Source organism: Canis lupus, chromosome 10 (genome assembly GCF_003254725.2).
Source record: "Canis lupus dingo isolate Sandy chromosome 10, ASM325472v2, whole genome shotgun sequence".
In the NCBI taxonomy this organism is placed as follows: Eukaryota; Metazoa; Chordata; class Mammalia; order Carnivora; family Canidae; genus Canis; species Canis lupus.
In genome coordinates, this window is record NC_064252.1 from 11,802,167 (window position 1) to 11,828,426 (window position 26,260).

Genomic DNA, 26,260 nt, shown 5'->3' on the forward strand with positions numbered 1-26,260 from the left:
TATTTTCACCTTTACCAGTGACATTTTTACTTTGTGTTTTCTTATTAGTTGCTCTTTTCGTACTCTTTTCCTGGCTTTAACTTTTGACATTTTAATTATAAGGTGTCTTGGTGTGGACCCTTTGGGTTCATCTTAGTTGGAACTCTCTGTGCCTTCTACATCTGGATGTCTGTTTCCTTATCCAAGCTAGGGAAACTTTCAGCCATTATTTCTTCAAATAAGTTTTCTGCCCCTTTCTCTTTCTCTCTTCTCCTTTTGGGACCTTTGTAATACAAATGTTGCTTTGCTTGATTTTTTTCTTATCAGTCCCTTAAGCTGTCCTCACTTTGAATTGATTGATTGGTTGATTGATTGATTGTTGCTCTGTTTGGGTGAGTTCCACTGCTCTGTCTTCCAGGTTGCTGATCCTTTCTTCTGCTTCATCTAGTCTGCTGTTGAACCCTTCCAGTGTGTATTTCATTTCATTATATTCTTCAGCTTGGTGACTTCTGTCTGGTACTTTCTTATATTTTCCATCTCTTTGGTAAAGTTTTCACTGGTTCATCCATTCTTCTGATTGGTGAGCTTCTTTATGACCGTTACTTTGATCTCTTTATTAGGTAAATTATCTTATCTCTTTTTTATTAAGGTCTTTCCTGGGGTTTTATCTTGTTCTTTCATTTGGAACATATTCCTCTGTTTCCTCATTTTGCATATCTTTCTGTATGTTTCTATGTAGTAGATAAATCACTTATCTCTCTCAGTCTTGAAGGAATGGCCTTGTATAGATGATGAACTTATTGTTAAACCTTGCTCTAGCTCTTGGTTGTTTCTGAAACTTTTGTGATTTTCTGAGTAGTCTGATTTACTCTCGATAGGTCCTAGTTGATGAGAATGTGCCAAGACCTGCCAGTGTTCCAGAGGGAGTGATCTCAGTCAGTACCTGTTTCAGGCCCATTGGAAGCCAGATTCTCAGGCTTTTGAAGTATGAGAATATATATAGTCTTGAGGGATTTGTAGTCATAAACCCTGCTGACTTCCAGACTAGCAGATCTGGAGGTGTCCCATGGGCCACACTTGCAAAAATCAGGGCTTCAGAGGAGTCTGAAAGCTCATTTCTAGGAATTACCAGCAATCCGTGGTACAACCCACGGAGGGTACACAGATGGTTTCTCCCTGCTTATGTTCCCTGAAAGCACCTCTGTAACCCCTGTGGCAAACCTGAATCCTGTCTCTCCTGGTACTGAGGTTATGTTTCTGTTTGCTGTCTGTGCAGTGCCTTGGGTGCAGTAACCTGCCTAGAACTGTCTTTCTGATTTTTATAGTCCTGTGGAGTCCCTTTGGCTCCCAGGGCCAGGTGATCAAGGGACATCCCCTGTGTGGACTGTGCTTACCCATGGGCTTTAGTCAGACTGCTAGAGAGTGCCAAGGGCAGAACAAGCCTATAGTTGTAGCAAGGCAAGAAGCTTTAGGGGTGGGGCATGCCCATGGCTTTGGCAGGCCTGTGTCTGCATGTGCCTGCCTGCAATGGTAACGTAGAGGGAGAATGTGCCACAAGAATGGCACTTGCTGGGATCTCTCTCCGCAGAGAAACTCCCAACTGGTCCTTGCTTCTCTAGCAGATACTTTAAGATTAGTGAATAAATCTCCTCCACATATAATCCAGTTACCTCTCAAACTGCTGCATTTGTACTGGATTTAGGGATAAGTGGTAAGACAAGGGATAAGATCCCCACAGCTCCCCAGGTTCCCTAGACATAAACCCTATTGGTTTCCAGAGCCAGATATTTGTGGGGACTTGTCTCTCTGGTGAAGGCCCCAAGATTAGAGTGCCTGAAGTTGGGCACAGGCTTTTCACTCTGTGGGGAGAGGCTCAAACTATGAGATTGCTCCTTATTGTGGGTGGTTGTGGTGGGGGTTGAGAAGGTAGGATAGTTGGTAAGACTGTGTCTCTGCCTCACTTCCCTAACTGTATGTGGCCCTTTTATCCCTTCTGGAGGGAGCTGTTCAGATAGCTAGTTTTTAGTTTTTTAGTGGGAATTTTTTCATATATAGCTGTAGATTTGGTATGTCCATGGGAGGAAGTAAGTTCAGGGTCTTCCTATGCATTCTCTTGGACCACTTCCTAGAAATTTTTATATCATATTTAATGTTTTCCTTTGGGGTGCCTGGGTGGCAGGTGGTTAAGCATCTGCTTTAGCTCAGGTCATGATCCTGGGGTCCTGGGATCAAGCCCCACATGGAGCCCCATGTCAGGCTCCTGGCTCAGCAGGGAGCCTACTTCTCCCTTTCCCTCTGCCCCTTCCCCTGCTTGTGCTCTCACTCTCTCTCAAATAAATTAAAATCTTAAAAGAAAAATATTTTACTTTAGACTCACAAGGTTAAAAACACATTTTATTGGGAGCACGTGGGTAGCTCAATTGGTTAAGCTTCTGACTCTTGATTTTGGTTCAAGTCATGATTTCAGGGTGGTGAGATTGAGCCCCACATTCAGCAGGGAGTCTGCTTGAGATTCTCTCTCTCCCTCTCCCTCTATCCCTCCCCCCTGCTCATGTGTGTGTGCTCTCTCTCTCTCTCTAAAATAAATCCATCTTTATAAAAAAGGCCTTTCTTTTTTGTGTTTTACTTAGAATTAATTGAATATGATTTTTAAAAATTCAAAGAACCATTATATTTCTAAATATTTAAGAGCTTTTTTTGTTGTATCTTTCCCTTTGTCCTTTTAATGCAAGTGTTTAAAATTTAGTTTAGTCCTAGAAAATTACTTCAACTGAAAAAAGGTAGGGGCATCTAGGTGGTTTAGTCGGTTAAACCTCTGCCTTGGCTCAGGTGGTGATCCCAGAGTGCTTGGATTGAGTCCCGCAGGGGATTCCCTGCTCAGCGGGGAGTCTGCTTCTCCCTTTCCTTTTTTTCCTCCTCCCCTGTTCGTTCTCTCTAAATAAATAAACATAAATAAATACATAAATAAAATATATATTTTTAAAGATTTTATTTATTTCTTCATGAGAGACACACAGACATACGTGAGAGAGAGAGGCAGAGACACAGGCAGAGGGAGAAGCAGGCTCCATGTAGGGAGCCCGATGTGGGACTCGATCCCAGGTCCCCAGGATCACGCCCTGGACTGAAGGTGGCACTAAACCGCTGAGCCACTGGGGCTGCCTCATAAATAAAATCTTAATAAAGGTCAAAGTCATCTCATCAACTTCAGACTAGTAGTGGAACATTGTTAGTGACTGGGAACTCGGTTCTTTTTAGAAGATGAAGTCTGTTTTATTCTCACAGACTTCTGGGGTTTGGTCCAGTTTCTGTTTTCAGGAGCAAGGAGCAAGTTAATTCTATTATTCCATGAGCAGAAAGAAATTTGATGACAGCTGACTCTTTCTGCTCTGCTTTTCCTTACTGCTAAATAACTCTTTTCTTCAAAACTAACTTTCCCTGGTTTCTGCAGTCTTACCAATTAGACACTGTTTCTTATCCCATCTCACCTTGAATCATTCTGTTCCCTAGGCTTTTGTGATGGCACAGTCTTGAAGATTTTCTTTTGGGTTCTTGGACGGTGCCTGTCCAGTCTCTTTTGTGGACTTCCCCTTCCTCTGAAGTTCTCTTAAATACTGGTATTTGAGTTTCTGTAGGTCTTACTTTTCTTCTCATTGGGCACTCTCATCTTGTCTCATACCTTGCATCCGTAAGTTGATGACCTAGATTTATATCTCCAACTCAGATCTTTTTCCCACCTCCGTACCTGTATTTCTGTTTGCCTGTTGCCTATTCCCAGATGGATATCTCAAAGGCATCACAATGCATTCAAAACTGGGCTTACCTACTTCTCTAAGCCTTGTGTCCTTCCTGTGTTGCCCAGCCCAGCTCAGTAAATGTACATTCCTTGAGTCTTGCTTTCTTCCCCGTTTAATCAGTCATCAAGTATTATTAATGCTAAATTTTATGTTTTGCTCTAATCCATCTTCCTCCTTTTTCATTGTTTACTACCCTAATTCAGACCCACCCCACAATTTTTATGACTGCAACAGCCTCCAAACCTGTAATAACTATAAGAAGTTGTTGGTGGTGGTGTTTTTAAGCTTACCTATGAGGAAACATAGATTCAGAGAGGTTAAATATGAATTCAGATTTCTGTTGCCCTAAAACCCATGATATTTTCATTCTGTCATGCTGCCTTCTGGCATTATCAGAGATTGATACTGCCTTCTGCTGGAGGCATTTAGAATGCTAAAAACAAGACCTTTCATTTTAGATTCTGATATGGCATACTAAAATATATTAAGACAGCAGAGCTGTTGTAGGCCATTTATCAACTATATGAGAATTAAAATCTTGCCTTAGCTGCATTATGCCTTACATATCGCAGGATTCATAGTTTCAGAGATTTCACATTTGTAATTTGCATGTAGAAAATATTTAAGACTTTGACAAGAATGTTACACGTAACCTAATTAAATGAGACTAATATTCTTTGTAGCTAACTGTTGAATTAGGTTCACAGATTTCTTTTTGAAAAAGTAAAGTAGATAGCTTTTCAGCCAGTACTGGTGGAAAAAATATTGTGAAAGTGAGACAGGGTAAAACATCTTAAAAATTCTCACTGTTTTCTATAGACATTTGTTTTCTCCACATTTGCCTTTAAAAAAGAAATATTCTCACCATTGCTTTAAAATTATATTTTATCTAAGTTGTGCTAAAAGGGAATATCCCCAGTGATTTTAGCTGTACTTTTGAAGATAGTTCTTCAGAATTACCTTGACCTTGGATGATTGATATCCTGAGGTTAAGATCAAGACTAAAGGAAAACAAACCATAAAACAGTACACACTGTTTTTGTTAAAAGTGGTAGACAGGGAAAGTATTCTAAATTTGGCTTTTAGTAAAACTTTGATTAATTTTTTCACTTCATTTCTCCACTTGAAGAATGAAGAAAATAGTTCCTAGCAGTCTACACTGAAAGATTTCTCTAGACAAATATTTATCAAGACTCAAAAGAACACTGGGTTTTGTACTCTCTGAAATCCTGTCACTTGATGGTAACTATCTTCTAGCATCTGAGAAGGAGCAGAGAAAAAAAAAATTTTTTTAAAGATTTTATTTATCTATTCATGAGAGACACACACAGAAAGAGAGAGGCAGAGACACAGGCAGAGGAAGAAGCAGATTCCATGCAGGGAGCTCGACGTGGGACTCGATCCCGAGACTCCAGGATCATGCCCTGGGCCGAAGGGAGGCACTAAACTGCTGAGCCACCCAGGGATCCCCGAAAACAAATTTTCTTAACATAATTCCCTTCATGTTATTTGTAATGAGTTGATAGTTTTCATTGTATAATATACTTCATTGATTCTAAGAGACTTTTTCCAATTTTATTTATAGAAATTTAGGCCTACTTACAATCAATGTGTAAGTACAAGTATGTCTTAGTTCAACTGGCAACTTCTTTTCTTACTGGTGTATAAATTATTAGCCTTGAAATCAGTTGTGTCTTAGCTTTGATGAAAAACAATGTGTATCTCCATTGGTATTCAAAGTAATAACAACAGCAGTCATACATTGTTATTGTGGCCTCAATACCTGAGGATCACTTTTGGTCACCTTTATTTTCTTAAACATAACTATGACTAGAAAGTAAGCACATAAGCCTTTTGATGCTTAAAATTGCTGTAATGAAGCTCATGAAGTAAATATCATATATTTTAACATAAAATATTCCATTGTCTGAGTACAGGGCTGTATTTTGCACCTATTCTTAATACGTTTAGTTGTCTGATTATAGAGTTCACAAGAATTCAAGAGTAAAAAAGAATGCACATGCATGTTTAAATGACAGTTCTAGGACCTGCTGTACTATCAACTGAGAATAAGGGTGACCATAAAAAAATAATTTAAAAACTTTAAAAAAAATGACATAAAACCCAGAACTGGCCATATAGTGCTATTTCAGTAGGGACAGACAGCCTGATACAAATAAATCACCCTGATTACAGCTTGGAAGAAATTCTGTCAAAATGTGGTCTCTCTGATTCCACTGGCATTTCCTCTAAGGGACAAAATGTATTTTATTTTTTCATTTTTGAGTGAGAAACATTTGTTATTGATTAATTTCCCCCTCTTATTGCTTATTAGAGTTTTAGAACATATTTTGCCCTGAAAATATCTGAATAATAACTTTTGTGATACCTTTCAGATATTCTGAAATAAGGTTTCAGATATTTCAGATATCTGAAATAGAGACCCCGTGGTCTCTAGATCCTGATCATCCTGGAGTGACATTTTTAGGCCTTAGGGCTAAGAATTGAGCACAGGTTGTAAGAAGGTGCTAGAGAAGGAAAAAGAGGAGAAATACCTAAAGAGCATAACATGGTACTAAAAATGTTCCAAAAGCTTTCAGTGGGCAGTTGTGCACCAGATGTCCAACTGCATTTCTATTATTTTTTTAAAGAATTTATTTATTTAATCTGTGTTCCACCAACTGAGCTAATCAGGCACCCCCAACTGCATTATCTTTGTAATAAACCCAAGCTATGTATCTCCACAAAGTCTTAGTATTACAGGAGCCTTTCAGGACATTGCCCTAAGACATGAATTCTGAGCATAACTTTGCTGGCTGTGAGCACCTTTAGCCTCAAAGTGGATGTTAAGTTCTGTGTATTGGCAGGTTTCCAGCATTTACTAATTAGGTTATGCCTACTTAAATACTCCTGGCAATTTCCCTTGGCCACTGCATTCTTCACACTCTGCCCTAACCTGTTTTGTATGCAGTCTGCCTTTGGGCTCTGCTCAGACATTTATAGCTTTTCTTTCAAAAGAAGTTTTTAATAAAGTATTGATTTGTATATTCTTTAGCTAATAATTTATTGTTGATTATAAAAGCAGTTTACACTGTAGAAAATATAAAGAGAAAAATTTGCTCTTCATCCTACCAATGGTGAACCAATGTTAATATTTTAGTGTGTTTTAGTCTAGTCTCTTTTTCTGGGTATATGTATTGCGTGTAGGGGTGGGAAAGAGAAAAATAAGTGTGAATGTTATTTTTAAAAATGAGAAGCCTCTTATATTTGCTACTGGGCACAGAGAGTAATTTTTAATGTAAGCTTTTTGTTTTCAGAACAATTTTAGAGTCATAGAAAAGTTGGAAAGATAGTACAGAAATTTTCCTGTGCCCTTTACCTGGCCTTCCCTAATGCGAATTTTATGTAACTATGGTACATATTTCCAAACTAAGAAATTAACACTGGCACAATACTATGAACTACAGATTTTATTTGGATTACCCTAGGTTATCCACTGATGTCCCTTTTCTGTTCCAGAATCCAATCCAGGATACCATATTGCATTTTATAAGAATAGTTTTCTTCTTTGTTTCCGCTTAACTTTATACCACAAACATTTTTTTTTATCATTAAGTGTTCGTTAACAGTGCTTATTAATGGCCCCATAAAAGTTCATCAAATGGATAGATGTACTCTGATGTAAATATTTCTGGTTACCTTTGTGTGTTGGGTGGCATTTGTGAGGTTGAGGAGTGTTAAGAAACACACATATCAACCATTTTTATTAGTGGTGTCCTTCAATCAGGTAATTTTAATGCTAGGTTATAACAGTAATTTTTTAATGCATTGCTTCAAAAGTAGAAAATAATCACGTTTATTTTCCTTTGAGAATATGTTTAAGAGCATTTTAGATTGAGTTAAATGCTGAAACTGATGAGCTATTCATGAAGCAATTTGTTTTGAGGGTTATTTAGAGTTGCTTGGCATTTGCCTAACCTTACTTTAGGCAGATTGTGTGTACGTTTTATATACACGTGCCAATATTTAGCCTTTTGAATACGAATCTAGTACTAGCATGATACCCACCTGTGTTTGGAAATTCAGATTTATGATATATTCTACTTATATACTTAAATATTCGGTTTTGAAAATTACCACTTTATTTCCTTCTCTGATATCCTTCATTAATGTTTATTTAGTTCTAGGATAAGTATATAATAGAAAAAGCAAAGATACCTATAGAGATTTTTTTTTTTAAGATTTTATTTATTTATTCATGAGAGACACAGAGAGAGAGAGGCAGAGACACAGGCAGAGAGAGAAGCAGGCTCCATGCAGGGAGCCCAACGTGGGACTCTATCCTGGGTCCCCAGGATCAGGCCCTCGGCTGAAGGCGGCGCTAAACCGCTGAGCCACCTGGGCTGCCCCTATAGAGATTTTCTTGCATGTCTTGTATTATTTTGTGGATATTTACAGCTTGATTGATACTGAATGTGTTTCATATTTAACATGAAGTTTGAAGTTAGAGTGGCTTGTGTTTACTGTTTTGTTGTTTTACAGAATTAAGCCAGATGCTTATTAAGAACTATTTGGTGTACCTACTAAGCAAAATATAAATTCATACTTAGGTTTTACTGCTGTTGCTCAGTTCGATAAAGCCTCATAGGTTAAATATTTATTATGTTAGAGTTCAGTCTGGGCTAGTGGACTATTGTCTATTAGGAAACTTATAAACTAGAGGTTTATTATGAGGATTAAGCAATCATTTGTTAATTTGACACAGTTGTATGAGTTAACATATAGAAATGCCCGAGTTGAAGAATATGAACCTGGAATTCTAATATGCAGTTCTTACAGAAAATTGAATGCATCATCTCCATAAGATCAAATATATTTATTTCAATTTTCAGAGTTAATGATAAATGTTTTCTGGAGAATGCCTGTACTTTCTTACTGCTATCTTACATGTCTTCTTTCTGTGGTGCAGGCTATGGGTTTTTAGTGGAGTGAGTTACGTGATCTGTCACATAGAATGTTCATCACTTTGATGTTGCTGGAGGGCAGTATTTGATTTCCTTGTACATATTTTTATATCACAACATAAAGTACTAAACTAAGAGTTTCTTTGAGAGTTCCCAAGGTTGATGATATTTTTTTTCCTATGATTGAAGGTGTTGGGATTGTTGCCCATTGGGGCTAATTACATTATTGAGTTAGCTAAGGCAGAGTGACTCATCTGCTGAGTTTGCACATCTGTAGTTGTCTTTTTATTTCTTAGGTCAGAGATATGGACACTCAGACTTAATTGTATAAATTTCATCACCAGTGTTTCTAGGTACAAGTATATTTCAAGGTTATAGATGACTCCAGGATTGAATTATGACCAGTATAATTAAGATAGAGTGGTGTTTTATATCATCCTCCATTTTAATTTCTCTTGTTTTATTTTTAGCAAGGCATTTCAGTACCATTTTCTGAGTATTTGCTAAGTGCACACATATAATTGTTGATAGGTAGATAAATGGTAAAGATATAGCTATATAGATTATTTCATTTCATTCTTAAAGCCAAAATGTATGATTGAAAGGAATTTCTTCAAATTCAATGTGAAATATGAGGTTAAAGTGGGTAACTTTTTTTTAGGTCTGGAAGGAGTAGCTGAGATTTAGATCAGCATCCGTTAGTGACACACATTGCAGGCAGGTCCAAAGGCTGTTGGGAGAATGCTTATGTTTATAGATAGGTGCTGTGACTGATAGGTTAGGCTTTGGGCATCATAGACTGTAAAATACCATTAATTGTATTCTTAGGAATTAAAAGTTCTCCTTGTATGGATCCTAGATTCTTTTCCTCTATAGGACAGTATTGTGGTAAGACATTAGTGTCATCTTTAAGATTATAGGGGAGAATGGGAACTGTGGAAGTGCAAACTACCCCTTCATGAAATGGCATGATCCTGTCTTCCTACCTATCTCTTAATATTTTCCCATGCATACACTGCATTCCAGCTGTAAGGAATTACTTGCTGTGTCTGGAGCAGGCCATGTCCTTTTATGCTTTTGTGCTTTTGCATGTACTCTTCTTGATCTGGGTTGCCCTTGCCCTCGCAAACTCCCCTCAGTCTTTTAGGACTTGACTTAGAGGTTACCTTTCTCAGGAGGCTTCCTGTCATTTGTCTTTCCTTCTGCTGTGAAATAGATGTTCTGATTACACTGGCCTTTGGGCTTGTAACCCAATCATGTTTTCATTTTCTTGTCTGCCTCTCTCACTAAACAGTAAATTCCTTGATATCAGGGAATATGTGTGTTTCTTATTTCTAGCAATTAACTCAGTGCCTGGCAAAGAGAGTTGGTGCTCAGAATATGCTTGTTGAATACTTCAGTGTGAAGATGGAGAAGTGAATGAACTCAATTTTTTATTCTTTTATTCTCTCAATATTGATAACTTTACAAATCATTGTTATGTACTAAGTAATTTTTGCTGTCTTAAGTAAAATGGCTATATCTGAAATAAGGAAATGTTACTTTGCTAATATTTTAGATTTATCCACAGGAAAATGAATTGATAACAGTTTAAATATACATAAGTATGTGCTTAATTTTTCTTGATCATGCTGGTTTTACTTATCTCTTACAGAGAAAACAGAAATGAGAGGAATCTGGTTTAAATTGCAGTACCAGGAATTTAGATTAGACATAAAGAGTTTCCAGAAAATAAAGTACCAGATATTGAAGTGTGTAAGTAATGTAATTGATTTTTTGAAGAGTTTAAAAAGGAGGGTGGTGGTTAGATGGTTATGAATTGCAAAGTGACTCACCAACATAGTCCCTAGTAAAAGAAGAAACCTTAAGGAAGAAACATCTACTTAGAAATATGCAGATACTACCATATTCATGGATAGATGCTTAAAAGATAGTTGGGTACTTTTTTGGTTTTGTGTGTTTGTGTTTGGTTCAGATTTTCAGCTAACACGAAACAATATTGCAGGTTACTCTACACAGAAAAGGCTCTGGTTTTGGTGACTAGCAGACTATACAGAGAAATCTCTTCTCTTAGCTTGTTTTTTGTTTGTTTCTTAATTCTTCCTCAGGATAGGGCAGCCCAGGTGGCTCAGCGGTTTAGCGCCGCCTTCAGCCCAGGGTGTGATCCTAGAAACCAGGGATCGAGTCCCATGTCGGGCTCCCTGCATGGAGCCTGCTTCTCCCTCTGCCTGTGTCTCTGCCTCTCTGTGTGTGTGTGTCTCTAATAAATAAATAAAATCTTTTAAAAAAAGATTCTTCTTCAGGATAATATACATAATACAAAATCCTTAGCAATGCTAAGAATAAGCAGAAAACGAACACATACCAATAGCCAGTCAGACCATTGACCTAAAAGAACAAGGTTTTTAAATGTCATTCTCCTGATTGTTTTAATGTGATTGAATGTGGCAGTGAGCTGGGCCCCAAATTTAGAGTTACATTGCTGTGCTTCTAACTATAGAGATTCTGTCCTGACTACATTTGAACAGAACTACTGTAGTAGGAGCCAAGTTCACCCTCAGTGCTAGTGAACTGAAAGAGCAAATATACCTTCCTAAGCACCAAATTTATAATCACACTCATGAATAGAGTTCAGTGTTCTCTTTGCTTGTCATTCTGCAAGAATCATATTGGAATAATTTAAGACAGCTTTACTAAATTTATTAATGTAACTCTTGTTATGAGGATAGTGCTTAAGTTTTAGGCTTCTGTGCTTATAGTGCAAAAGGCTCCTTTGTAATACAAGAGACAGGATTTTACCTGTAGCGGTGATACAATAATTCCTTGTCTTCTTAAATGCTATATATTTTTCTAAATGTTTTGATAACTAGAATTTATTTGGTTTTTACCATAACTCTGTGAACTCTAGGTATCCTAATCTTGTAAATGAGGGCATTTAGGCACAGAAAGGTTGACTGACCGCCATCTAAAACATTGTTTTAAGATAAATTATTGTTATTATTTCAGTGGCTAACATTTACTAATTGCTTACTATTTACAAGGCACTGTTTTAAGCTTTTTATATATATTAATTAATAAGAGCTTGGGCTTTGGAGTCAGATTTGGATTTAATTCAGCTCTTCCTCTGATCAGCTGTTGACCTTGGGAAAGTGACCTAATTTCTTCAAGCCTTGGTTTCCTCATTTGGAACACAGAAATAACGATAGTACCTACCACATAGGTGGTTTTACAGATTGACATAATCCAACTGAATCTATGTCTAGTGTACAGTGAAGGCTTTAAAACCAGCTTGCTATTGAAAAATAAGATGTTAATAGATAATATTTAGTATAATTTTTAGCTTCTTGATAATTTTCCTGGTAAATCATTGTATTCTTCTGGATTATGGAGTAGTGGTTGATCTGATATAGGATGCCTATTTTACAAAGTAACATCCATGTTACAACAAAATTATAACTCCATACAATGTCTATAACTACCTCTTTCCTCTCATTACCTCCAAATCCGCCTTCTGCTAGTGGGGAGAAACCAAAGACAGTTAAGAAGTCATGGATAGTCTCTAACACATTCATGTTTCAGAGTCAAATGCAGGACACCAATGGTCCACTGGATTATGTTCATTCTAGGAGTGCTGTGATATATCAGGTATCTGGAATTCAGAATGAGTTTTTGTATAGAAAGCATCCTTTTGAGTGAGGCGCATAAAGTCTTTCAATCTCTGATACAACTGACATGCTGAATATATGCATTGAAAAACAGTAGAAGCTAGAAGAAACTTCATAGTACTTTGGCAGTGCTGATAATCAAGAAATTAAAATGATAAAACTGAATATATATTGATACTCATAAAGTATAGGGGAATAGGAAGTATCAGTAATCCGTCTCCCCACCTAGGCAACAACTGCCTGGGCAGAATCTTGCATGACTGTTTGGTACTCTAGACTTATTGAAGACTTGCATCTACCAGAAGGCCTGGACACAAATTGTGATTAATTTCAATCAATCTCAGCTCTTGGAACAGCTACCCATCTTTTCCTCCCAGCCCTGTGCAGCTTACACACAGCTAGCCTTAGAGAGCCAAGATAGGCAAAAAAGATCGTCTTTCCGAATGTCAGGGATTTGTGCTTGGGTTACTGATTGCTACTTCTGATCACAGAGGTGCACACAAGAAGTGGTAGCCACCCATTGTTGTACCTTCCCCCACTGTTGCAAATCCCTTCTCTCCATCTAAAGTGACTTCTAGAACACCTAAAGGGCTAGCACCTTCTTCTGCCCCATTCATTTTTCTCTTTTTCCCCTTTTGGGAAGCAGACATTAAGGACTACAACATTCAAAAACAACTGCATATACAGGGAAAATTCAGAGGTGACCACATATCCCCAGGAAAAGACCTAGGGAAGATCTGAAAAGACAAGACCTTATGTTTACATGTCAGACTGTTAACACAGAGACAGCCTACAACAATTAAAAAAAAAATTAAAATAGTGACAAAAAACAACAAAGGGAAGAAGGAGGAGAGAATCTGCGAGATTGATTGTATTCTTAGATTAAAATGTCCATTTATAACAAAAAAATCATAAAACAGACAAATAAGAAAGTATGGTCCATTAAAATAAACAGAAATTGCCCCTCAAAAAATCCTGATGATGACATATTACAGAAAGATGAGAAGAGTGGTCTTAAAGATGCTCAGAGAACTAAAGGAAAACGTGGAAAACAATAAAGAGAAATTGAATAGAAATTCTGGAGCTGAAAAGTACAATAACTAAAATGAAAAAATGAGGAATAGAAAGAAAACAGACTGAAGAAAAATGAACAGTCTGAGAGACCTGGGGGACACAGTGAAGTGGAACAACATACATACTATTGGAGTGCTAGGAGGAGAAGTAAGAAAGGAGCAGAGAGTTTTTGAAGAAATATCCCAATTTCCCAAATTTGATGAAAGACGCAAATATAAACATCCAAGGAGCTCTTTGCACTCTAAGTAATATTAACTCTGTCTTTAGTTTAGGTCATGGTCCCAGGGGCCTGGGATCGAGCCCTGCTCGGTGGGAAGACTGTTTCTCCCTCTCCCTCTACCACACTGCCTGCTTGTTCTCTCTTTCTCTGTCTAATAAATAAATGAAATCTAAAAAGAAAAAAAGCTACAGACCAATATTCCTTATTTTTTGGTAATATTTTATTTTTAAGTAATCTCTACACCCACATGGGGCTCAAACTTATTAACAGCCGAGATTGAGCCACATGCTCCACTGACTGAGCCAGCCAGATGTTCCCTAATATCTCTTATGAATTTTGACGCAAACATCCTCAGTAAAATACCAGCAAAGCAAATCCGGCCACATATTAAAAAGATTATATACCATGACAAAGCGGGATTTATTTTTGGAATGCAAGGGTGGTACAACATAGAAAAGTCAAGCAATGTAATACACCACATTCATGAAATGAAGGAAAAACTCCACATGATCTCAGTTGATGCAGAAAAGGCATTTGACAAAATTCAATATTTTTTTGTCATAGGAACATTAAAAAGACGAGGAATAGAAGAAAACTGTCTCAACATAATTAAAGCCATCTATGAAAAATCCACAGTGATCACACTCAGTAGTGAAAGACTGAAAGCTTTTCCTCTAGGATTGGAAAAAGGCAAGGATGCCGCTTTCATTACTTTTACTCAACATAGTACTGGAAGTTCCAGCCAGAGCAGCTAGGCAAGAAAGAGAAATAAAAGGCATCCACACTGTAAAGGAAGAAGTAAAATTATCTGTTTGCAGGTGATACGATCTTATATGTACTGAAAGATTCTACAAAAAAATTTTTTTTAAACTAGTAAACGAATTCATCAAAGTAGTAGTTTACAAAGTCAGTATGCAAAAATTAGTTACACTTCTCTCCACTAACAATGAATAACTGAAAGCAGATTACAAAAAACTGTTCCATTTACAGTAGCATCACAAAGAATAAAATACTTTGTAGGACTTAAGTTAACCAAGGGGTGAAAGACTTGTACAATAAAATCTGCAAAACGTTGCTGAAAGAAATTAAAGAAGACATAACTAAATGCACGCCATGTTCATGGATTAGATGTAATATTGTTAAAACGTTGGTGCTATTCAAAGAGCTCTGCAGATTCAATGCAACCCCTATCAAAATCCCAATGATGTTTTTTTCAAAAATAGAGAAACCTATCCTAAAATTTATGTAGAATCTCAAGAGAACCCCTAAAAGCCAAAACATTTTTTTTTCCAAAACAAAAAAAGAATAGCAAAACTAGATGACTCACACTTCCAGATTTCAAAATTTACTACAAAGCCACAGTAATCAAAACAGTATGGTACTGGCATAAAGACAGGCTTACAGGCCAGTGGAATAGAAGAATAGAGAATCCAGAAACAAACCCTCACATATGTGGTCAACTAAATTTTGACACAAGTGCCAATTCCATTCAATGGTGAAAGGGCAATATTTGTAACAAATGGTGCTGGGGAAACTGGATATCCATATGTGAAAGAATGAACTTGGAACCTCCTCTAACACATAAAAATTAACTCAAAATGGATCAAAGACCTAAATATAACATGTAAAACAATACAGTTTCTACAAGAAAACATTAAACAGAAGCTTCACAACTTTGGATTTGGCAGTGCTTTCCTGGGTATGACACCAGAAGCCTAGGCAACAAATAAAAAATAGACAGATTGGACTTTACAAAAAATAAAAATTTCTATACATTAAAAAACACTATTCAACAGACTGAAAATAGCAGCCCACAGATTGGGAGAAAATATTTGTGAACCATATATTTGATAAGGGATAATATCCAGAATATATAGAGAACTTCTCAAAGTCCAAAACAAAAGAATATCCCAACTCAAAAATGGGCCAAGGACTTGAATAGACATTTCTCAAAGGAGATATATGAATGATTAATAAGCACATGAAAAGATGCTCAAGATCATTAATTATTAGGGAAATGCAAATCAAAGCTACATTAAGATACCACCTCACACCCATTATGATGGCGAATACCAACAAACAAAAACAGAAAGCATGTTGGTGAGAATGTGGAAAAGTTGAATTCTTGTGCACTGCTCATGGGAATATAAATGATGCAGCTGCTGTGTAAAACAGTATGGCAGTTCCTAAAAAAAAAAATTGGATTAACCATGTGTTCAGCAATATCATTTCTGGATCTATATTCAAGAGAATTGAAAGCAGGATCTCAAAGAGATATTTGTATATTCATGTTCACAGCTGCATCATTACAGTAGCCAAAAGATGGATAAATGTCCATCAGTAGATGAATGGATAAGCAAAATTTGGTGTGTGTGTGTGTGTGTGCATATACACACACATACATAAATGGAAAACTGTACAACTTTTAAGAGGAAATTTTGATACCTGTTACAACATGGATGAGCTTTAAAGACATTATGCCTAGTGAAATAAGGCAGGCACAAAAAGGTAAATACTGTATAATCCCATTTATATGAGTGAGGTACCTAGAATAGTCAAACTCATAAAAACAGAAAGTAGAATGGTGGTTGCCAGGATTAGCTGGGAGGGGAAATGAGGCGGCTAATGGGTACAGAGTTTCAATTTTGTAAAATTAAGTTCTGGATGGTGATTGCACCACAGTATTTGAATATATTTAACACAGCCGAACTGTGTGCTTAAAAATAGGTAGGATGGTAAATTTTATGTCTTTTACTTAAAGAAAATTAGGAAAAGAGAAAAAGTCTAAAGATGGGACAATAAAAAGTTTTCAGAGATTTTGTTGATTGCTTTTTAATATTTTCAAGAGCTGTGTAGGTTGGTACACTGATTCTTTAATGTTTCATTTCAAAACTTAGGACTTCTCCTTGTTTTAGGGTTATGGAAGGATCACTCTCACGTCTTTTAATAATATTTACTATGATTAAACCTATTCCAGGATGGGAGTTTTGAGATGCTTATAAATGGAGTGAATAAAAAGAGGAAGAGAGATTTTCCTGAGTTAACTGGCTAGCTAACATCTCTCAGAAGAGAGAGATGAATAAACAATACGTATTCATTGAAGAGAAACAATTTTATGTTGGAATCAGCTAGATTATTTTATGAGCCAAAGACAAAGCATAATATATATTAAGCTTCTGGAGGAAGGAAAAGTGTGCTAAGGCAGAGGCACTGGGTTGCTGCTCACTCTAGCATCGGGTGTAGCAGCAGCTTTTGAGGGGTGCAAGGGACCACCTGGCCAGACTGCTTATTTAGTATTGGTTTGAAGTCCAGAATTGAAAATTTTGTTTGCCTGTGGGTTCATGATTTGGAAATGTTCATTTTGGATATCAGTCGTTTGTTAACTCTAGTTAACGCATAGATTAAAACGGGACTATTTGCAAACCGCAACACCTGATACAGTGCAGTTACTCAGTAAATGTTAGTGCCCATCTTTGACTTTGACTTTTTCTGTGTTGTGAAAAGGGAATAGATTGGCCAGAAATTCTCCAAAAGTATATGGAAACCTCTTGAAACCCTAGATTATAATTTATTGGTATAAGGTATATCATTATCCTGTGTCAGTATGGCATGCTCATTTATATCAACTGTTTCCTGATGCCTGACTCCTGATTTGGTTCTGGAGGGGTCTTGTAGATTAGCAGGGGACCACAGGTGGACTTCTAGAGAGTCTGTTCTTGGGAGGAGCAATGGTGAGGTTTAAGAAAAGTGACTGGAGGTGGAGAATTAGCCTGCTGCTGGGTGAGATTAGAACTGGAAAGGAACTCCGGAGGTGGTTTAGTCTGACGTTACATTTTCTGGCTGAGGAGATAGCGAAGTGATTTGTCCCATGTGGTAGCTCTAGTGGAGAAGCCAGAGTCAACGGCTTCTGAAGGTTCTGATATCCAAGAATCATAGAACTTAGACTATAGCATTTTTACCTGTGAATGATAACCTTTACATGCCATATTCATCTTAAAATAAATCTTTTTTTAATAAATCTTATATATTAATCAAGTTTTCTTATATTTTTGTGTTTATTGAAATAGGTTAACTGAACTAACAGTGCTACCAAAAGTCTCATAAGGAAAATCCTTGTTTTAAGAGAAATAAGAAATTCTTGTCTTTTTTGTTTCTAGGTTAAGTCAGCAAACAAAGAAAACATGGTATTTTGAAGTATGATTAAACTCCTGATGCTGCAGAAGAGGCTAAGAATATTAATGGCCAGATCTAGGTAAGTTGAGGTTTACCTATAGGGGAAAAATAAAAAAATTTTAAGTTCACAAATTATATTCTTTTAAACAAGAGATTTTTAGTTAGGTTTTCTTGAATGCAATCATGTTGCCTCCTGACTTGCTGTCACCTTCAAAGAATAAGGACACATGGCTTTAATTAAACTAAGGCAGTGTTTACGAATTTAAAAATATTCAGCCAACTTGCTGCAGTATTACTCTTCCGAAACAGCAGCTCCCTTCTGTTCTCACATGTACCCTCGGTTACTTCCCTGTGTCACTTTCTGAGGGAGCATGGTGATGTTTGTGCTGAGTTACGGATTCGGTTGGTAAGATGGTGAAGGCCTATGGTTTCTCAAGTGTTTACAGTATTAGTGCACGTTATTAGGTCTTACACAACTCAGAGGTGGTCTTCAAATACTAATCTGGTGGTCATAGCTGCAGAATATTTAGTATCTTGCCTTTCCCCTTGCCTAGGAGTTTGTGGTTCAGGAGGAGGATTCAGTGATGTGGATGAGACCACATTAAAAAGTCTCCTTCTGGGGTTCCCCAGGATGGCTCAGCAGTTTAGCGCCTGCCTTTGGCCCAGGGCATGATCCCGGAGTTCCAGGATCGAGTTCCACATAGGACTCCCTTCATGGATCCTGCTTCTCCCTCTGCCTGTGTCTCTGCCTCTCTCTCTCTCTCTGTCTCATGAATAAATAAATAAAATCTTAAAAAAAAAAAAAGTCTCCTTCTGTGCTGGAAGATTGACCACAGCTTCAGCTGTTTCAGTCTCTCGTTCCTACTAAACCGATTATTCAACCTTACAGAGGCCTCCTGTTCCTTTTTGCCTCATTTCCCTCCATTTCATCAGGCCTCTCCTCTTTATTTCTGTCCTGACCAGACCTGATGATCCATCCCTTCAAACCCCCATATTGCCAATGTCCTTTAATTACTTTGTCCCCTTATCCTCTGACCCTGGGTCACTTGAACGATCTGCCCTCTGAACTGCTGAGTGCTGCTGCAAAAACAGCATCATCTTCCTCTCTAGCCTCTGCTGAGCTCTCAGGGCAGCCTCCTTAATCAGCCTGCAACCTTTCTTGAGAAGACCCTCAGGGAATAATCCTACCATTTCTACAAGTTCTCATTCTGCAAACTTGCCTTCTATTTCACAGAGGAAATTTAGGATGACAGATGTTACCTGCTTTAGCTTCTCTACTATGTTCCACCCATCTTTATTTTCTTCCATCTCTTGTCAGAGGACAGGGCATTCCTACTTCTGGGGGCAAACTTCTCATTCTGAGCCCTGCAATTCCTCTTCTCCAGTCTCTCCTTCTGTCTCAATCCATCATGTAGCACATTTTTTTCCTTTTGTTTTTTCTTAAAAATTTTAATCTTTCTTGACCTACTGATCACAACCTACACAAATCTATGTCATCTAAAAACAAATAACTTTTTGAAACCATGTCTGTCTATACCATAGTACTCTGTCCTTTCCCTTCTGAACCTGTTCTTGAAAGAGCAGTTTCCATTCTCTGGGGGCCTACTTCCTTATCTTTTGTTTGTTCACTTGAGTTTGGTTTCGGCCTCCAACAGTCTGCTTCCACCATGAATGGCACCCTCCTTCTTGACACTTTCTTTTTTCAGTTGGTACGATTTTGGTTATTTTTTTCCTCCTCCACGTCTTCCCTCTACTCCAGTACTTCACATTTCCTAGAATTGGAATTGAAACTCCCCAGAATTTTAACTGTAGACCCCGCTTTGTGCTGTCCTTGGGCAGTGTTTTCTGTTTTATGGCTTCAAATACCAAGTGTATATCAATATTTTCCCTCCTTCCTCAAATCCATGCTCTTGTATTTTACTCTCTTTGCATATCTCCATTTGGTTGTTCTCTAGAATCTCAACTTACCATGTCTAAAACTGAAATAACCACCATCACTTACACTTGAAGACTGCCATGGTGTTTTCTGTCCCAGGCAATGGAACTGGCACCCTTCATCTGCCACACTGGAAATTGCCCCTTCCTTCCTGTCTGCCTAGCCAACTACTCCATGCTGCTGACTCGTCTCCCTGAATGTTTTAAAAATTCATCTTTTTTTACTTTATTCCTACTATTGCCGTTCTGGTTTTAGGTCTGTAGCATATTTCATTTTTCCATCTTCTCAAACTGGTTTTTCTTCTCTGCACTGAACTGCCACTGAAATTTATTCTGCGGGGGAAGTATTTAAAATGAAGTCCCGAGCACCTCCACTTTTCTGCTTCAAATTCTTCCCTGGCTTTCCATCATGTGTAAGATAAAATTTATTCTCCTTTAGTATGGCAAACAAGGCTTTGGGGTCACATATTAGGCTTTTCACTAATTGCTGTTGCCCTGAATTGAAATATTCAGTGCAGACAGCTTTCAAGTAGGTGCACCACTATCCATATATCCCTGACAACACAGGAGGTGCTGTCCTAACAGGTAGCCTGTGAAGGTGGCAAGTAGAAGAATGATTTTCTAGGGGTGCCTGGCCCGCTCAGTTGGTGGAGTGTGTGGCTCTTGATCTCGGAGTTGTGAGTTCAAGCCCCATGTTGGGTATAGAGATTACTTAAAAAAATCTTTAAAACAAAACAGAAAAAGAAGACTGATTCTGTACTCCTTTTGAGAAATAGTTTAAGAACAGTCCTTTGAGGCACCAGCTTTTGAGGTAGAAGCTATACTTAGCTCTTTATGTTCAGGAGCAGGTCAGTGGTGAAGATGGATGTGTAATTTCAAGACGACTTTGTTTCTGTCATTTGTCCCTCTACTTAAAAAAATGTTTTAAATATTCTTTCGCCTCTTTCTCATCCCATATTTTATTAAGTATTTTCAGACATTCCTTGTTTTCTTGCACTTTGCTTTATTGTGCTTTGCAAATACTGTGATTTTTACAAATTGAAAGTTTGTGGCAACTGTGCTTTGAGCGAGTCTGTCAACACCGTTTTTCCAACAGCATTTGCTCACTTTGTGTCTCTGTTTCACATTTTGGTAATTCTCACAATATTTTAAACTTTTTCATTACTATTTTGTTAAGATGATCTGGGATCAGTGATAATGACTTACTGAAAGCTTAGATGATGGTTAGCATTTTTAGCAATAAAGTATTTTTTAATTGAGGTACATACATTGTTTTGTTAGACACATTGCTGTTGCTTAGACTTGGTAAGCATCACTTTTATATGCACTGAGAAACCAAAAAATTGATCTGACTCACTTTATTGCAACACTTGCTTTTTTGCAGTGGTCTGGAAGCAAACCTGCAATATCTCCAACGTATTAATTTTTTTAAATACAACATTTATGGGCCATGGGGTATATTAGGTGGTATGCTTTGTGCCCTAGGAAATTGAGAAGGTTCCTATCTTCAGGGAAATCATAGTGAAGTGAATGTTGAGACAAATACGTATTACAATAGGATGTGATAAATGCCATGGTAGAGTCATGTCATCTGACCGTGAAGACACTGGATGCCATCTAGCTTCCAAGTTAGTTGGGGTGCCAGATGGCTACCTCATTGTTCAGGTCCCTTTACGTGGTTTGGCCCCAGCTGGTATCACAGCCTACCCTGTACTCCAGTCATATCGGACACCCCACTTCCTTCTGAATGCAGTGCTACCTTTCCTGATGTTTCCTGACCTTTGTCTTTGTTTTCTTTGTACTCTTATCTGTCTCAAGTATCTACTTCTATTTTTGGCCCAGTGCACTGTTTCTTTTCACCTTTTTGAATACCAGCTCCAGCAAAGCTTCCTGCCCTGCTAACCCGGAAAGTTATGTGGTCCCTTTTCTGTGCCCACAGAACTCTTCTCATATTTTCATTTTCATTTATTAATCGTAATACGTTATTTATGTACATCTCTGTCTCTCCTTTTAGATTCCTGACTCTTCAGAGGTACCTACTGTGACTCAGTCATCTTTATGCCATGTTATTTAACTGGCACATTACCCAGAGCGAACTAGCAATACGAATCTTAATTAACTTTACTATTTTATTTATCACTTCTTTTGATTTGTGCACTAGTATACCTTTTCATCTGCTTAATACTTAGACCTGCCAGCATTCTTTCCCTTTGCTTAGTACAGTTCAGTTCATTCAGCTCCCAAGAGACGTAGAACACCTACTGTGTGGAAGGTAATATGTTAGGCCTGGGGAATGCAGAGCTGAATGAGGTCTGTCCCTGCTTGAGAAGGAGCTTACAGTGGAGGGAGAATGATAGTTGAATAAACAGATGATCTATCACAGTTTCGACTGAGTAAACAATGTGAAGAATGCTGTGGTACTGGGAAGCCCAGGGTGCCTTGGGGGATACATGAGAAGTGTAACTCTCTCAGTTGCTTGGAATCAGAGAGGTTTCCCTGAAGGAGCTGTACCCTTGGATCTTGAGGGGCATGGGACAGTGTGGGAGGACAAGCTGCTCTGGGGGAACCGTCCAGTGTTTTGGTAGGGCCTGAAGCAGAGTCAGAGAATTCAGACTAGATCTACCGCCCGGTTCGAGATTGTGAAGAATCTCACACCATGCTGACAAGCTTCGAATTTTTTCCTGGAGGTAGCAAAGAAGCACTGAAGAGTTTTAGGCAAGTTTTATCAGATTTATGGTTTTTAATATTTAGTAGCTTTTTGCCCCTCCTTCCCTTCCCCTTTTCCAAATACTGTCACGTTCATTCTGATTCCTTCCCTTTTTGGTAAGTGATGTTTTGAATTTTTCCTTTGTTTGTTCACGTGGAGTTTTCCTGAATACTTACTGTCACCTATGACCTATTATCTCTAAACTTGTGTGGGAACGAGGGATTAGACAGGCACGCTCTATCCATTTTGCCAGTATTCCCTACATTAAGTTACTCCTTGATTGTTGGGTTGTTTTTTTCTCCTAATGAACTATTCCAAATTTGTTTTTGTGTCTTATTTTGCTTGGTGAGGTACATAAAGGATACACTACAGGGAGTAATAAGAATCAAAATGCCTTCCAGCCTTGAAGTCCATCATCCCTTTGGAACTGCATTAAGAGAGGGACATGAAATTTCTGATAAATCATTAAGGATTAATTCTATGAATGACTTTATTTAAATAGTGCTACATATGAAATGAGACCTTAGTTGGTTTGGTTCTTTTAAAAGATAACCTAAAAATAGGCAGACCTTTGCAAATTAAACTGAAAATTTGAGATTTCTGTGACGTCGACCTCACAAAATTATTTTCCTTGTCACTGAGCAAAATTTACCAGCTGAATGTGTGAAATCTAGCTCAGTCCTGTACCTTCTTGGGCCTAATTTTCCTCATCAAAATAATGCAGGACTTGTGTTAGGTGATTTCTAGAGTCTTTTTCTGTTTTATGGTTTTTGTATCCTACATTTAATAATTTTTTCCAAATTATCTTTCATGTAGCGCTCACATGGTCTTCTGAAGAAGCCATGGGTAGCTGTTGTAGCTGTCCAGATAAAGACACTGTCCCAGATAACCATCGGAACAAGTTTAAGGTTAGTAAAACTGGTTGAGTTTATATCTCTCACTGCCTAGTTGGATGTTCTTTTTCTTCACATGATATATCATACTTCCTCACTTTTATCTCTAGACACTTCTATTTCTTTTTATGTCCACTCTGCCTTTTCTTGTTTTAACAAATGTTGACAATATGTTCTTGCTGACGTAATGGAATCCTCTTTTGCTCTCCCTTTGGTCCTCTATATCCAATTAGCCATATAGTTCTAGTATTTTTTTTTTTTTAATGCCATTTTATAGGTGCCTCTTCAATCTGGTCACCACCTCCCAGTCATTGCTTCATACCTGGATAATTTCCTAGCTGAACTGTACCTCGAGTCAGTCATCTTTGTGATCCATCCTGCAGTTGACATCATATTAATCTTACTCTTTCATCATTCTAAAACTTCCGGTGTTCTGTTGCCTAGAGCACAGATGCTCCATTTCTTACCTATCCACAGCCATTTAGTGTCTCTCATAGTCTGACCTCAGATTATTATAAATCATAGCCTCTGGGTCACACAGAACTAGGTGTAAGTCGACAGCCTGTTGCTTTGTAGCTTTGTGACCTTGGGCAGGTTGTGTTGTCACTATGTGTTTGTTCCAGTTTTGTGCACTACAGTGGTTACCTGTGGTTTAGGATTGTTACAAGGATTAAATGGGAAAAATATGTGGAAAGCCCTCTGCCAGCCCCAGTTCTAAGTATTACCTACTCCTCATAGTCTCTGGCCATTTGCAGAAACTCAGCAGTACGAGGCCTCCCCTTCTGTGAACGCCGTGCCAGTCGTCTTGGTCTCTGAAACATACCTTCTTCATCGCTGCTGCAGCACTGCATCTCCAGATAGGCCCTACAACCCCTGACCCCACCAGTTCTCTCCGGGGGCTCAGCCAAAGTCTCTCCTCTTCTCGTGTGCAGGCTTCTCCAGCCACCCTACCTGCCTCTTGCAGCCTCTATTGCACCCATTCGTCAATTGCTCACGTATAGCTTCATGTTGTTGACTTCATATTTGTATATCTTACATCCTCACTGGGAATGTGAGCTTCTTGTGGACAGAACCAGGTATCACACTGCTGCATAGTCCAAGCCTGACACACACCTTGGTTGATGAAAGAACTAACAAAGGAGCGAATAACTGAACCAAATCAGCAACAATGCATGTTACTAATTGGTGAATTACGTGTATGTTTGTCAAGTGGGAACATTAGGTAAGCTCTAATTAAACGTTCTTTTTTAGGTCATTAATGTGGATGATGATGGGAATGAGTTAGGTTCTGGCATAATGGAACTTACAGACACAGAACTGATTTTATACACTCGCAAACGTGACTCGGTAAAATGGCACTACCTCTGCCTGCGACGCTATGGCTATGATTCAAATCTCTTTTCTTTTGAAAGTGGCCGGAGATGTCAAACTGGACAAGGTAGGTAGAGCCTTTAATTTTTTTTTCCTTCAAACATTAGCACATTTGAAAACTGATCTTTCAGTTTTTTCACAGACGTTTAAATTAATACTTTGCTTTTCTCCTGATAGAAAAAAAAATCCCCAAATTAGTAGATCATTAAGAAAGAGATATGTAAACTGTATATTCATTTACCAGGCATTTATCAAGTACATTTTCTATGCCTAGAATTTTGACTCCTAGTATTAACTTGAAGCTTTTCAGTATATGATTAGCTCCAGTACATTGGGTATGTATCTGTATTGTTATAACTTTTTGGGGAAAGAACCTAACCTTTGGACTCTTTATTGTTAAAGCTTTTTGTATCTTTATTGTTACAACTTTTTGGGGGAAAACACTTAACCTTTGGACTCAAACAGAGTGGTTTGGCTTTTTGCTACCTACTGCTTGAAAGGCGGGGGCAAGTTACATGCTCTCTATAGAACATCAGGTATCTTCTCTATCAGAGAGGAATGCTAATCCCTACTTTACGGAACTGTTGTAATAATTAAAAAAGGTAAGGATTGTAAACCATGGAGCAGGGGACTGTCAAATTGTAAAGGATCACCTTGCTAATGGTGATTTGGGCTCCCCCTGCTGTTGAACAGCAGACCAAAGTAAGTGTTGAGATCTCGTTTTCATCTGCCTCGTTTTGGGCCATCTCTCTTTAGACGTATGAAAATTATTCTGTGAATTTCCTTTTGGGTTTATGTTTTGAAACCGTGAATACCATTAATTTATCAGACATTTATAAAAGGCCTTTCTTCCTGTCAGTGCATAGAATGCTTTACGGTTTTGTTCTTTGACAGGTATCTCTTGTAGCTTTTTTAAAACTGTAGCTACCATTTTCCCCTTCTCTTTTATATTTGCAGGAATCTTTGCCTTTAAGTGTGCCCGTGCAGAAGAATTATTTAACATGTTGCAAGAGATTATGCAAAATAATAGTATAAATGTGGTGGAAGAGCCAGTTGTAGAAAGGAATAATCATCAGACAGAATTGGAAGTCCCCAGAACACCTCGAACACCTACAAGTAAGTGCCAGTTTTCCCTCTTGTATTTTGAATAATAGACATTTAAAAACTATGAATTATGGATATTTAATCTGTAACATTTTAGAAATCACCATTGGCTAACATAAATGTAATGGTTGTTTTTTTAAAAAAAAAAACTACTGTGAGAGCTATAATTATAAACACTTCTAATATTTTAAGTAGGAAAACGTTACAAGTTCTATATTAGCTAAAGGGTGAATGGAAAGTTGGAGTGGAAGGGGAGTGTCGTTTGTGCTCTGGTTTCTCTTGTCTTACCAGAAGCACTTTGCTTACTCCTCTCAGTGCAGATTCCATTCTCTTTCATTTTTATCTCTCTGTCTTGTCCCCATATTTTACTTTTCTTCT

The 26,260-nt window shown here is 37.9% G+C and overlaps 1 protein-coding gene and 1 long non-coding RNA gene across 9 annotated transcripts in view; one reads left to right on the forward strand and one right to left on the reverse strand.

Moving 5' to 3' along the window:
* FRS2 (fibroblast growth factor receptor substrate 2) overlaps positions 1-26,260 on the forward strand; it is a 110,828-nt gene that overhangs the window by 76,788 nt on the left and 7,780 nt on the right. For 3 of the 8 annotated variants that reach the window (XM_035721722.2, XM_025476628.3, XM_049115153.1), the window contains 5 exons: positions 10,395-10,495; positions 17,857-17,951; positions 23,331-23,422; positions 24,659-24,845; positions 25,736-25,894. In XM_035721722.2, coding sequence (XP_035577615.1) covers positions 23,357-23,422; positions 24,659-24,845; positions 25,736-25,894 — 412 coding nt within the window. In that variant the 5' untranslated portion in view covers positions 10,395-10,495; positions 17,857-17,951; positions 23,331-23,356. Of the gene's footprint in view, positions 1-10,394; positions 10,496-17,856; positions 17,952-23,324; positions 23,423-24,162; positions 24,484-24,658; positions 24,846-25,735; positions 25,895-26,260 lie in introns of those variants that run through there. The other 5 variants (XM_035721723.2, XM_025476629.3, XM_035721725.2 and 2 more) reach the window with 4 other exon arrangements.
* LOC112677871 (uncharacterized) overlaps positions 1-26,260 on the reverse strand; it is a 42,535-nt gene that overhangs the window by 4,361 nt on the left and 11,914 nt on the right. The window lies entirely within an intron of this gene.